This window comes from Vigna unguiculata, chromosome 2, assembly GCF_037176805.1.
Source record: "Vigna unguiculata cultivar grain cowpea cultivar isolate G323 ecotype 2 chromosome 2, ASM3717680v1, whole genome shotgun sequence".
Lineage (NCBI taxonomy): Eukaryota > Viridiplantae > Streptophyta > Magnoliopsida > Fabales > Fabaceae > Vigna > Vigna unguiculata.
The window spans coordinates 33,595,373-33,609,540 of NC_140793.1; the positions used below are offsets into that span (position 1 = coordinate 33,595,373).

General features: G+C 31.3%; 2 protein-coding genes across 2 annotated transcripts; one reads left to right on the forward strand and one right to left on the reverse strand.

Moving 5' to 3' along the window:
* The first annotated feature begins 736 nt into the window (after positions 1 to 736).
* LOC114174545 (EPIDERMAL PATTERNING FACTOR-like protein 2) lies at positions 737 to 1,819 on the forward strand. The gene is made up of 3 exons (XM_028059381.2): positions 737 to 1,240; positions 1,331 to 1,365; positions 1,466 to 1,819. Exons 1-3 carry the CDS (start codon positions 1,129 to 1,131, stop codon positions 1,709 to 1,711), a joined length of 393 nt encoding a protein of 130 aa, XP_027915182.1. The 5' UTR covers positions 737 to 1,128; the 3' UTR covers positions 1,712 to 1,819.
* A 7,536-nt stretch (positions 1,820 to 9,355) lies between these two features.
* Positions 9,356 to 11,452, reverse strand: NFS1 (nitrogen fixation S (NIFS)-like 1). The gene is made up of 2 exons (XM_028057919.2): positions 9,877 to 11,452; positions 9,356 to 9,617 (listed from the first exon to the last, which is right to left on the reverse strand). The coding sequence occupies exon 1, from the start codon at positions 11,274 to 11,276 to the stop codon at positions 9,909 to 9,911; it is 1,368 nt and encodes a 455-aa protein (XP_027913720.1). The 5' UTR covers positions 11,277 to 11,452; the 3' UTR covers positions 9,356 to 9,617; positions 9,877 to 9,908.
* Between the last annotated feature and the right edge of the window lie 2,716 nt (positions 11,453 to 14,168).

A 14,168-nucleotide genomic window follows, 5' to 3' on the forward strand; every position in this document is an offset into this window, starting at 1 on the left:
AACTTAAACTCTCTGCATTTTAATCTAAATTGACATGATTAGGTGAAACAGTTGATAGCAGATGCAATAATAATTCAATGAACTTAAACCTTATAAAGTTAATTTATAAGAAGTTTTGTATAGTATGAATTAGTTGTATTTGTACTTGACGGAAGAACAAAAGTAGATAAAACGACAAGAGATGCGAGCGTGGGAAAGATGTTATTATGTAAGCATTGGTATGCGGCTGAAGGCTGGTTATTAGTCGCTAGCTTAGCAGTGTGAGTATGAAACACAGCAGAAGGAATGCATGTTCTGAATCATTCCATCAGATTTACCAAACCCCAACCAGAGAAAAGGAAGAATGATTGCCAGGATCTTATGTGATTGCATAATGATAGAGTGAAAAGATAATACCATAATGTTGAAGCCAGAGAGAGATTATGTTCTTTCTCTTTCTCACACTCAGACAGAAAGAGAGTAGAGTACTACCGTTGTATATGTATTCCATGGTGGGACTACTCCCCTGACATATACCACAGAACCAATGCTACACCTCAAACCAAAAACAACACACATAAAAACTAAAGTTAGGAATTAAAAACAGTGTACACATACATGCATGCAAGCATGTGTAAAATAAATGAAAAAAGAACAAAAATCTACAGCTGTAAATGCATGTCTTGTAGTGGGAGATTTTCCCTCACATCTGGTGAAAATTGGTGACCTTTTGCTGTTTATATATTCTACTTGTCTTATCCACTATCATGTATTTGGGGTTCTCAGTTCTCAGTCAGGGATGTAATTGTAATGTAATGTCTATGCTTCTCCCTTGCAGTTGCAGCAATTATTATACAATCTTTGGTTTCTTGTTTTGACAGAGGCTCGTCGACCAAAGGAGAGGTGTTTCCCTTTTCGGGGCTCCTCCTTTTCTTGCCCCTCTGAATTTTTCTCATTTGTCCTTCTATGTTCCATCACTTCAACATGAAAACGTCTTTTTAGCAATATATTTATTCCTCCCTCCTTCCACCCTGTCACTCACACACTCACTCACTCACTCACTCACTCACTTTCTGCTCTTTGCTTCATCCTCTCCAACCTTTCATTTCTCAATCACCTCTCTTCACTCTCTGCTCTTTATACACCACAATGGGACGTGATCATCACCATCTTATCCGTGCCCGAACACTCTCACTTGTTACCATTTCTCTTTGCTTTCTCATAATTTCAACTTGGACCCAGCTGGGACTTGTTACTGAAGGTAGATACATGCATTAGAAAAGTTTTCAAAGCTTCCAAATGGACACCAGTACCACCTGCAACTAACAATTTCTTATCTTTGTTCTAACAGGTAGAAAGACTCCCAAACAGAATGGATTTTATCAGGTACAACCCAGCTAGCTTACTTTTAAATTGGTTCTTCATTCTCTGCAAATTATTAGCACGACTGATTCATTACTGATCCCAAACATGGTGATTTGTGTAGACAGTACATGATGACAAAACAACGGTGAGGGCACAGATAGGCTCAAGACCACCAAGGTGTGAGAGAAGGTGCAGGTCTTGTGGACACTGTGAGGCCATTCAGGTACCTACAAATCCTCAAGCGCAGAATGGGAGGATCAACTCTTCAACTCTGTCAACAATTGCTTTTCCAGTGGGAGAAGGCGGGTCCAACTACAAGCCCATGAGTTGGAAGTGCAAATGTGGGAACCGTATTTTCAACCCCTGATTCCAATTGTTCCACAATTTAGTTGTTAGATAATCAAGGATGACAGCAACTAATTTACCAATTTTGTACATGAATATACATTTCTAAGTAATTCTTTTTGTTTTTTTAGTCTTTTGTTTTTACCTCTCAATGACCTCTCTCTGAGGTGAGCTTTTATTTTTCTATAGTAAATTGCCCTCATTTCCTTGCAGGAAATGTTTAGTTGTATCATTTTGCGGGTGCTATGGTTCGTTCAACATGTAAATTGCATTTTGCAAGTTGATTTAGCACTCACTTCTGCTTCTCAGAAGCAAATTCTGCGAGCCCAAAACTTAAAACTGAGTGCTAGTTTGCGTAGAGCAGCTTTTTTCTGTTCATTTTTGGGGTGACTATTTCTCTGTTTTGATTTCTTTTATTTTTCTATAATGTGTGTGTGTATATATATATATATATATATAAATATTGACATGGCTAACACGTTGGTAAACTTCCCAAATAATATGAGTGATTTTACGACAGTACAATAGTGAAGCTTGTAAAATTAATGGAAGGAACAACTTTCCTAACTAATATAACTGACATGCAAGTGATTTATAGATATATTACAGAAAATTTGATAACAAGTTAAAATGAAATTCCTTTTTGTTTTCCCTTGAGATTCCTGCACTAACATGAGGTCAAAGAATACAATCAATCTTTTCTAAGTTTTTAAAAAACAGCACCATGAACTGTGCTTTACTTTTTGTGTTCTTTCTATTGAGCAATCCTGTAGCACTCTCTAGACGGAGCCAAACTCTGCTACATGCAATATGAGAAAGCAACAAAAAGAAAAATTGACAACCTAACCTCTGATTGTACTCTTGATTTCCTTTTTCTTGTAATATTATTCCAAAACGTGAACAGACATTAATTGTTCACTGCTTGTCCTGAGCGAGTATTAGGTTGCTGTAAACTAGATTTCTCATAATACTGTGACCCACACACCACTGAATTGGAGTGATCAATCTATTCTGCAATTTTTCTAGAGCAAAAATTTAGAAATGATATCAAGCAGCTTCTGATATATGATTTTGTTTACTTAAATGAACAAAAGACAAACAAGACAATAAATAGAACTAAAATTAAGACATACTGCAATTCTAGTTAGCCTATCATCTAATCATACCAGTTAGAAAACTAAAATTTTGCTGAATATCTAAGTTCTAAAATAAGTAGTGATGTAACATGTTCAAAGTCGCACTTTGGTTATCACTCATGCTTGTAGAAAATGAAGATATATTATGAATGCATTGCCACTGTTTGACTCTACAGTGAATTGTAGTATTCGAGAATCAATATATATTGTGTGGTCAAACGATAATTGGCACTGATAACTAGCCACCGAAAGCAAGCAGAGAATGGTATGCAGGGCTAAAATTTTCCTAGTATCCTAAGAAATTGGCATAGTTTTTCCATTAATTGGTGGTAAACTGCTGAGTACATGAACAGAGGGAGATGGTTAGTTGGAATGAAATCCCATACTGTGATTTCTGTTCAAAATGACAACACAATAAGAAGTCACATGATGTAACACCCTTCCCATCTCGAACATGTTGATTGGTGCATCAATAGTTAGAAGGCACCAGATCAGATGCTGTTTTCAGTAAAGCAAACTCTGTGGAGTATTATATAAACTTCTTTCTATTTCCTAGTTATTTTGAGTCCTTTTCGTAGATGTCTAAAAAATACTCTTTCTATGTACTAGTTTTTTTCATGGCACTAGTAAAATCATTTTCTTTGCCTATGCAAATATAAACTGAAGTTTTAACAAAATTCGAACCAAACTGCGTATAACTTGCATTGTCTTGAACAGCAATACTGGTACATTTGTTGTTTGGACAATTCGTCTTATTTTACGAATATCCAGACACTACAATAATGGCTTCCACACTGTGGATTGAATAGATGATTGATGGATTTGCGCGACTGCGTTTGCATAAAAATAAGGTGCAACAGTAGTACCCTTCGAAAACCCATTTGTCGTGAAGTAAATTTAAACCCAATGCGTATAATTATTACTTCTATTTTCTATTCTGTGAGCATAACTTGTCGAAAACGAAGAACATGCATTGACCTCTTAATTTAAATGGTTATGCAACTTTCCAAAAGTTATGCGAGGTATAACCATAAATGGGTCCGAGTCTGAGACACAAAGAAACTAAATTTAATAACGGAAATTGATTTTATTAGTACCATTATTTCTTTGGTACTGATAGTAAGCCAAATGCTTTAACTTTCATTTAGTTTCCCGAATATTTGTAGCCATCACGTGTAGCATTTCTCGTTCAGAAGATGAGTGCAAATTTAATCATTCTACCCAATTGTAGCATATTAAATATCAGAACTCTGATTAATCATTACATTTATTGCATGCAGAGAAATGTTTCCTTAACAACAAGAGAAATTATTGCAAACTAGTTTTTGATTACAAAAAGCTGAGCGGAGGAAAATATGACTATAGAAAGAACAGAAGGTTTTGTGTTATTTGTTTAGTTGGAGACGTGAATTGAAAAAGCATAATTTTTTGAAGGTGAATAATGCAGATGAAGGAAAGGGAATTAAGCAAGGAAATCCATGAAGATATGGTGGTTATGGTATGTATAAAAAAGCAGGAAAAATGAAAGGGAATGTTGGTGCAAAGCAAAGGTCAAGACAGAGACAAGTGAAAAGGTTGGGTTGGGGACCACGATGAGAAAAGGAATAGTGATTCCGATTCCCCCATATATTACATAGATGACATGATATATAGAAGCCTTTTTCTCTCAAGTTTTTTGTGCTGTAAATATCAGCAACACGGTTTTGAAGATGGCCCATCCCTGTGGCGTGGACAAATAAAATGTACTGCATACATACACCAGTCATACTTTAGTTCCCATCTGATGCTGATGGAGCAGCAGCTGTGGTAAGTGATAAAGCACTCACATTCTCATTCTGATTCTTATTGTTATTTATTATTATTATTATTATTCTATTCTATAACGCCTTTGTCAGGATATATTCACCCAAAAATGCCACTTATCACACATCGTTTTTGGCATTAACCTAAATGCATTTTCAAGGATGACATGACTTGGCTCTTTTGTTTTGGTTTCGCCACCTTACAAGCTACTTTAACCACACTCAATTCTTACCGTTTACTTTAACCACACTCATGACACGTTAAGACAAAAATACCGACCTAAATTTTCGTGTACCTCGTAACTAAACATCATGTGCTCACCTTTGAAAGGCCCAACATAAATCTTGGTTCGCTGAGAAAGAATTGGGCCTCAAACCAAGCTGTAGAAAAAAGGAGACGGGAATCTCTTGCTGCACCTGGTGTAGGGTTAAAAAGGGAATAAAATTTTATGGGGTGCAGAATGCAATAAAGGGAGGTGCAGGAATAAGAAAAGGAGAGTTTTTTCTTCATTTATATTTCTTCCAATACCCCTCCTTCGTTATTAAATAGGCCACTTACAATGGAACACATAGGGAATTGCTATTTACATCCCCTTTCCTTCTTTTGAATGTCAAATTATCTCATTAACCTTAATGTCCTTTTTCTTTTTTTCAAATAGCTCCATTTATACATTCTCCTATTATAGTTTTAACGTTTACCCTTTATCACCCCTTCTTATAGTTTTTTCTTTCGTAATTGGGGATGAACAACAACGGTCCCCACTTTATCAGCATTGAGAAACAATTCACTCATCCCAAAGCTCCTTTCTCTCTTTTTTTTTCTTTTTTTAAAAATGAATAAATTTTATTTATTACAACAATTCCGAAACATACTTTACGAAAGTATCCGAATTGGAAACTATCTCAAAAGTTACTTTTTAGAACTATCTTTGCAAGGTATTTTTGGAATGACAAAAGTAATACAATATGTTTCGATTTTATGCACACAATCTAGCATTCAAACACATTTAAAATTCTATTTTCAAACGGTGGGATATTTTCAAATACAATTTTTTAAATATATTTTGGATAATGTAATTCAGAGGATATTTTTGAATTGAAAATATATTTCAAAATCCATATTTAAAAAAATATTTTTTAATACATTTAAAATTGTATAAATTGTATATTTTAGAAAATATTTTTGAATTCAAAAATATCTTTCAAATTGGACAATAAAAAAAAGGTGCAAAAAGAAAAAATAGAGAGGTACAGAAAGAAGCAGCATATGTAGATCTAGGTGAAATGAAACCATAGTCAGAGATGGCAAATAAACTCGTCCTCGTGGGTATTGTTCGAATCCGTCTCCGTTTTGACGGGAAATTCCCACATTGACTAGGTATGGGTATGGGTATGGGGAATCTCCGACTTTTTCAATTGGGTATGGGGTTGGGTATGGGGATGTACATATCCACGCCATATTACCCGTCCCCTTTAAATTATTAAAATATTCCTAATTTTGTCATTTGAATAACTTTTTTATTTCACTAAAAAAAGTTTGGTTATTTTTCAACCACTGAGTATATATGTTGATATTTGAAAATTTTTCTTAGATTTTTAGGATATTTTTCAACTTATCATACTCTTAATTATACATTTGTTTTCCTTTGTGCGATTTATTTCAATAGTCTCTCAAATTGTTTGTAAACATTTGTTAATTTTTTAATATTTTTATTTCTTGTTTATTTTCATTATGTAGAATACTATTTCGATATATTTTATCTATTTATTTTTTATTTTTTTAACTCATTTTCAATCATACTGTAATTTTTTAACTATAATTGTATAAAAAACTTTTATTTACTATAATATAAAAATTTAATGTAATTGTCATTAATATTTTTTTATCACCATCCAACATAATTGAAGTTCAAAAGATATAATATCTATGTTAAAATTTTATTATTATGATTATTATTTGTTCTTTGTATATCATTTTTATTAAGTAATGTATTATAACTTTTATTAGTGTATAAAACAGAGATTCATTAGAATTTAAAAGATTGAAGTAAACAAACATTTAAAATATATTTTAATTTGAATATTTGTTTTCCTTTTATATTTTCTTAAAAATATTTTTAAATTTTATCAATTAGGTTTCATTAATTTTTGCAAATTTAATAAATGTATTGGTTCTCATAAAATTTTATTTGGTATTATAATCTAAAATGTAAAAAAATATAATTTATTTTAAACTTTTATTATGATTATTATTTGTTCTTTGTATCATTTTGATCCAATGATGTATTATAACTTTTATTAGTGTATAAAAAAGAGATTCATTAGAATTTAAAAGATTGAAGTAAACAAATATTTAAAATATATTTTAATTTGAATATTTGTTTTTCGTTTATATTTAGAAAAAAATATTTTTGAATATTATCAACTAGGTTTCATTAATGTTTGTAAATTTAATAAATGTGTTGGTTCTCATAAAATTTTATTTGGTATTATAATCTAAAATCTAAACAATTATAATTTATTTTAAATTTTTTATTATGATTATTATTTATTCTTTGTATCATTTTAATCAAATGATGTATTATAACTTTTATTAGTGTACAAAAAAGAGATTTATTAAAATTTAAAAGATTGAAGTAAACAAACATTTAAAATATATTTTAATTTGAATTTTTGTTTTTCTTTTATATTTTTTAAAAAATATTTTTTAATTTTATCAATTATGTTCATAACATTTACAAAAATAATTATTTTAGTTCTCATGAAATTTTATTTAGTATTATAATATAAAATGTAAACAATTATAATTTATTTCAAAATATTTAATATTAAAGAAACAAAATATTTCAAAATTATAATTCATTCTAACATTTTATAATATTATGTTTCCTTTATCATAATTTTTTATTATTTTATAAAAATTAACTAAAATTAATATTGAAATAATAAGAAAATAAGTATGGATATGAGATTATTCACGAAACCATAGTTCCAACATACAGCCCTACGGAAGATAACGAACTCAAAGCTAGCTATCACAACCCTACTGCTAAAACACGTGGCAGTTACACTTAATATCATCCTATCTTCTAAATATACTCCTGACTCTTTTTTTTCTCCTTTTCTTTTCAATGTAAATCTTCCAAAATAATTTTAATTTTCCTCTTCTCATTTTGTGTTTTAATTAGACGTTTGAAACTTCGGACTCATGTTTCATTGCGAAAAATAGAGTACTCAAATAGCATTTATCGTTCAATTCCTCGCATTTCATCACAATCCCTCCAGAGTTGTTCACGGGTTGATTAAAGATGTGTTTTTATCATATTTGTAAACCAAGCTAATCAAAATAATTTGGACGGGTTTAAATTAATATTTCTATTAAATTCAAATAAAAAATTCAGTAGAGAAAATGTTTAGGTATGATTCATGGGTTTAAAAAAGTTACACATTTTTTAAATGTTAAGAGATAATTTTGTATTGTTTTCAAATTACATTTCGACCAAGACTTTTAAATAGTTGAAATGTAGTACAAGTATTCTGTTTTTCCATTATTTTTCAAATATTTATACCGTATAAGACTTTGTTTCTCTGTAGGTTTATTCAATTTTTAGAATTGAAATAGCAAATAGACGTATATTTTTAGATATTATATAAACTCATCTCAATATTTAACAAAAATTATTAACATAGGTACAAATATAAATATTAATTAGCTTTTTAAATTAAGCATAAAAAAATAAATATCTACACATTCAACCATTCTTATTCTCATACATGTCCAGAACTTAAATTATAAAGACTCTGTAATTTTGTATACCATTTCAAAATTTATACAATTATAATTCTCATTATTATTTGACATAAAAAATGTATTTCTTTTAAATTTAAAAATTATATATTTCATAAATATTTGAATGAATAGATAGACGTATGTAGATAAACCCATTATAGCGGAATCAAAACAAAACACAAATTTCGCTCACGAATAAATATGAACTTCAATGAATATACAATTTCCCCTACCTACAATACAACAATATGAATGCAAATCAACTTCTTATTTCTTAATCATTAAAGAAGTTTGGAATTAAAATTATTGCACTAGGAATATAAGTTTTTCTCTTATTATAATAAAATCCAAATATACCACTATTTACTCAACAAATAAAAAGGACTAAAAGAGTAAAAGACTGGCCAAATACAAAATGAACAAAAGAAAAATTGTCACAGCATCAATTAACAACCTGTGCACATTACAAAACCACTAAATATATATAAATAATAAATTAAAATTTCAAATATGCCATTAATTAAGCAGGTTCAACACAAAACCCTATATTCCGTCCAAACGTCAGAGGGTTTGATGGATTTATATAAACATTCCACAATTTGCAAAAAATGGTGTTTGAATGTTTGGATTGAGTTGATTTAGGTTTATAGTTACGTACCCATACTTTGAACACCTCCAACTCCCTCCTGTTTTCACCACCTCCCCATCCCTTCCCATTTCAATACCCTCTCGTTAGTGACAAGTTCTAGTCTCAAGCATTTTCTATTGAATGGGTAAAGTTGTGAACATTTGACTCCATATATAGTAATGAAAACTATGTGCATCTTCAACTCATCCTATCTTAGGGAGTGCTTCTTGTAATGTTAGCACCTCTTGAGTAGAAGAATCTTTAATTCTTTCAGTGAATGCATTTGAAATGTGTATTCAAATTTCAAGACTTGAAACGATATGAGCCCCATTGGACCAACCTTTATTGACATTACCAAGGCAAGGAAAGAGGTTCTGCCTCAATACTAGATAGTTTAATGCCCACAGTACAAACTAACAGAAAACATTAAAAAAAAAAACAAAAAAAAATGATACCTGCGATTGCTCCCCTAATCCACCACCCAAGAACAAAGATAGTGCTAAACTTGGCAGGTAATCCTTAAGCTGTGGGAGGGGAAAGCTAGGATGCGTTGGAGAAGTTCTTGTGATCATCTGAAACCATAATAACGCCGACATGGGAATTTGTCCATAAAGTACTAATACATGTTTTCCTTTTCATAAACACTAGTGGCAGGCTAAACTAACAATAATTGAAAATAATGGTGTATAAGTAGCTCTACCAGATAAACTTTTAATTGCAATGTAACCTCGAGATACAATATATTGCTAAATAATAAGAAATTTCTGAAAACCGGCAATTGCAACAGTGACAGTTATACTTGGAGTCCAATCACTGTTCCTTCCCCATCACCTGTACTGAAATGCAATTGGAAAGCTTAATGATCAGTGCTGCGCCCATTGAATATCCTTGATGTTGATCCCTTCCTTGACCATTTCATACAGCGGACTCATTTCCCTCAATTTCTCAACCTGCTGAACAGTGAGCTTCACTGCTCTGTCAATTTCAGCCTCGGTAGTGAACCTCCCAATTCCAAACCTAATAGAAGTGTGAGCCATGTCCTCCTCCACTCCCAACGCCCTCAAAACATACGAAGGCTCCAGGCTAGCACTAGTGCAGGCACTGCCACTGGACACAGCCACCTCCTTCAACCCCATGAGCAAACTCTCCCCTTCAACATACGCAAAAGACAAATTTAAATTCCCCACATAGCGCCTCTCCAAGCTCCCATTCACCACCACCCCATCAAGCTTCTCTCTAATCCCATTAAGGAGTCTTTGTTGCAAACTAGAAATCCTCTTCTCATCATACTCCATCTCGTTTTTAGCCACCTCGCACGCCGCACCCATGCCCACAACCAAAGGAGTGGGAACAGTACCACTCCGAATCCCCCTCTCTTGGCCACCTCCGTTCATCTGAGGCTCAACCCGAATCCTTGGCCTCCGACGTAGATACAAAGCCCCAACTCCCTTAGGACCATAAACCTTATGCCCACTCAACGACATCAAACTCACATTCCACTTATCCACATCAATCGGAATCTTCCCCAACGCCTGAGCCGCATCAGTGTGAAACGGCACATTAAACTCCTTGCAAATTCTACCAATTTCCTCCACCGGCTGAACTACTCCAATTTCATTGTTCACCGCCATCACCGAAACAAGCCCCGTATCGGGCCTAATCGCAGCCCTAAGCTTCTCCAAATCAATCAACCCGTCAGACTCAACCGGAAGATAGGTGACATCGAAACCTTCCTGCTGGAGGTGGCGGCAGGAATCGAGCACGCACTTGTGCTCCGTCTGGGTGGTTATCACGTGCCGTTTCTTGTCCTTGTAGAAATGCATGACGCCCTTGACGGAGATGTTGTTGGATTCTGTCGCACCGGAGGTGAAGATTATCTCCTTAGGGGACGCGCCTATGAGGGACGCCACCTGAGCGCGCGCGTGTTCCACGGCCTCGTCCGATTCCCAGCCGTAGAAGTGGGTGCGAGAGTGAGGGTTTCCAAAACGAGAGAGATAGAAAGGCAGCATGGCGTCAACTACACGCGGGTCCATCGGAGACGTTGCCTGGACGTCCAGATAGAGGGGTCTTCCGGAGATTCGAACGCCCTTCATAGTCATTCCCGAAGAGCTGTCCCCATCTTGTTCTGGCACCGCCGCCTCCACAGCCGTGGAGAGAAACTGGGGCCGAAGGATTTTGGCTGATTTTGTGAGGTGGTGACGGAGATTGGAAGCAATTAACTTAGAGGTCATTGGATCGGTGAGGTTTGTGGGATTATTAGTCCCACCTGCTACTGAGAAAATGAGGCAGAGAGAAGTAAGACAAGACCTAATTTTTGTTTCGATTATTTGATTTGATCGTTGGGGTTTCCAAATTGAAGATAACCATGAAGAAAGGGTTTTATCTCCCAACTCGTGGGTAATCCAACGGTGGAGAGTGAGTTGAGTGTAACCGACTTAGGTAATTTATGATACGATATCACATTTTGTAGATAGGGTTTTACACTGGACCCAATTCTCCTATTGGATGGCGTCGTTTTACATTTTCTCAACTTGACTTATTTCTATATAATTAAAACCAGAATTATGAAAATTATTAGAATAAAACAGCATTAGGGTGCTATAAACATGAGTCTCTAAGTTTAAATGTCATTGCAATTTGCAGTTTGAGCATAAAAAGTTGTTCTTCACAGCTAAAATCTGATTACCTGTTGGTAGGTAAGCGAGGAAGCTATCAAAGCCAGAATCATTGAAGTTTACTTCCAGAAAGAATGAAGCCTTAACCCAGTTTCGTCCTGGTAAAGTTACATGAATTTTTAAAAAATGGTTAATAACTTTTTCTTTAGATGTACTTTAGTAATATAATTATATTATATCTGGTATATATATATATATATATATATATATATATATATATATATATATATATATATATATATATATATATATATATTAGTTAATGGTCAAGCATTGATTCTGTAAGTAATCAATTTATTAAATTTTATAATAATTTTAAAAATTGTATCAACAATTATTTTAAACTATATGTGGTGATATGTAGAAATTAACTCTTCTTCAACTTAATGAAAATAATGTGTTTAAAATCAGGGGAAAAAACAATTATATTTCTATAGACTTAAAAATGTTAATTCCAAAATCTTGTGATTATATAATGTAGAAACCAAGATAGATGAAAGTTTTAAACAGTAAAGTTAAAAAGTTAATATATATATATATATATATATATATATATATATATATATATATATATATATATTAAGTGATGGAGATGATTCTGAATTCAAGTAGAAAATATTTAAATTAAATTAAATTAACTGAATTGCTTAATTATGGTTTAGAGAAAAAATGCTTTTAATTAAATTAGTCCAAGCCGTTTGATTTGGGTTATAATCCAATAAAACCATAGATAGCACTATTTCAAATTCAATTTAATATTGAAATTTAGTTAAATAACACTCATATTCTATATAATTCAGTTTCATTATATTTTATTTTTAGAATAACAACAAATGTTTAAGTATAAAATTGTAATGTTAGTGTTTTTTTTTTTTTTACTTTTGAGGTAATTGTGTAAGAATTTGGATTTGGTATGCAAGTTATGCTAATGTTAATATGTATTTATTCTTAAAAAAAGTTATATCATTTATTTTTTATTTGAAAATTTAAACTTTTTCTTAAATATAAATGCTGCTTTTATTTTAATTTTGAAAATTCAGCTTTAATTTTTGTATGGTTTATTATTAAATATTAATTACAGGTTTAATTATTCCAATTATTAATTAAATTTAAATAAAATTAAAATTTATAATATTTTTTTTAGTGTACTAAAAACAAAATAGACTAATCCTGTTATAGTAAATCCACTATGTACTTTCTAAATTTCAACGCAACTGCAATTTTATTTTATTTTTACTTTGGTTTGCATAAACAAGTTATATATGGGTGAATTGTGTCAAATGACAATCGATAATTTTTTATTGACTTAGTGGGTTCGATGGATTATTTTATCTTTGATTTTAGAAAAAGTATGAGATTTTAAAAATTAAAAATATGTTAATTAATTTAATTTTAATTTTAAATTATATATATACTCTTAAGTTTACATACTAATTTAGTATTTAGTATTTTATAAAAAGAATTTATCATCACTTAAGTTTACATACTAATTTATTCTAAATCTGTGTAGATTATAATTAAGTAGGCCGAATAAAAAATAATCATTTTCAATTTAAGAAAGATTTCGTTAATTTATTTTATTTTATAAATCTTTAATATTGACCATCAGATCAAGCAGGTGCAGCTCATTGTACATGGTTATACATTGCTATTTTGTTCATTTAATTATTTAATTCGAAATAATTAATTTTAAAAAGTATATATTTAAAAATGGATAGAATATGTATCTTAAGATAAATAGAAAATTGTTTATTATAAAATAACTAAAAAAACAGATGAGCTATTTCCTTATCTCAAATTTCTTTGATAACAAAATACGAATATCTTTCTCTTTTTAATTTTTTGTCAGAAAAAAAAAAATCTCTTTTTATTACTATTTGCAAATCATTTGAATTAGAAGTTGATAAATTATTACCCAACATAATTTCCTGAAGAGTAGTAATTCATACTTCAATGATAATGTTTAGATTATTTTTAATCATGCTCCATGGATAAAACAGTGAGAACAAAATATTTATCCTTTTAGATGCTTTTTTTAAGTTAAATTGGAGTAATATTTTTTTTACCCTTTTCTACTTTTGTCATCTTTATTTTACAATTAGTGACAATGTGGTAGTGCTTACAAATATTATTAGTCTTCATCTCAACAGGTGTAGAGGGAAAGGAGTAATGTGAGGTCCATAAAAAAGTACAAAAATGATTTTTTGATAAATAAATTTTTGACAAAATTATTAGATAAAGTATTTTTTTACATTTTTATGAAATTTTAAAAAATAAAATAATAAAGTTTTAGGATTTTATTTTATCATTATTTATCAAAGTTTGTCAAAATATCATTTTTCTTAAAAAAAAAGTAATTGACATATTTAGATCATCTATACATAGGAATTCAAGATGTATAATGAAATGTGTCATTCAAATACGTGTTTTGCTTGCCATTTGTATTTG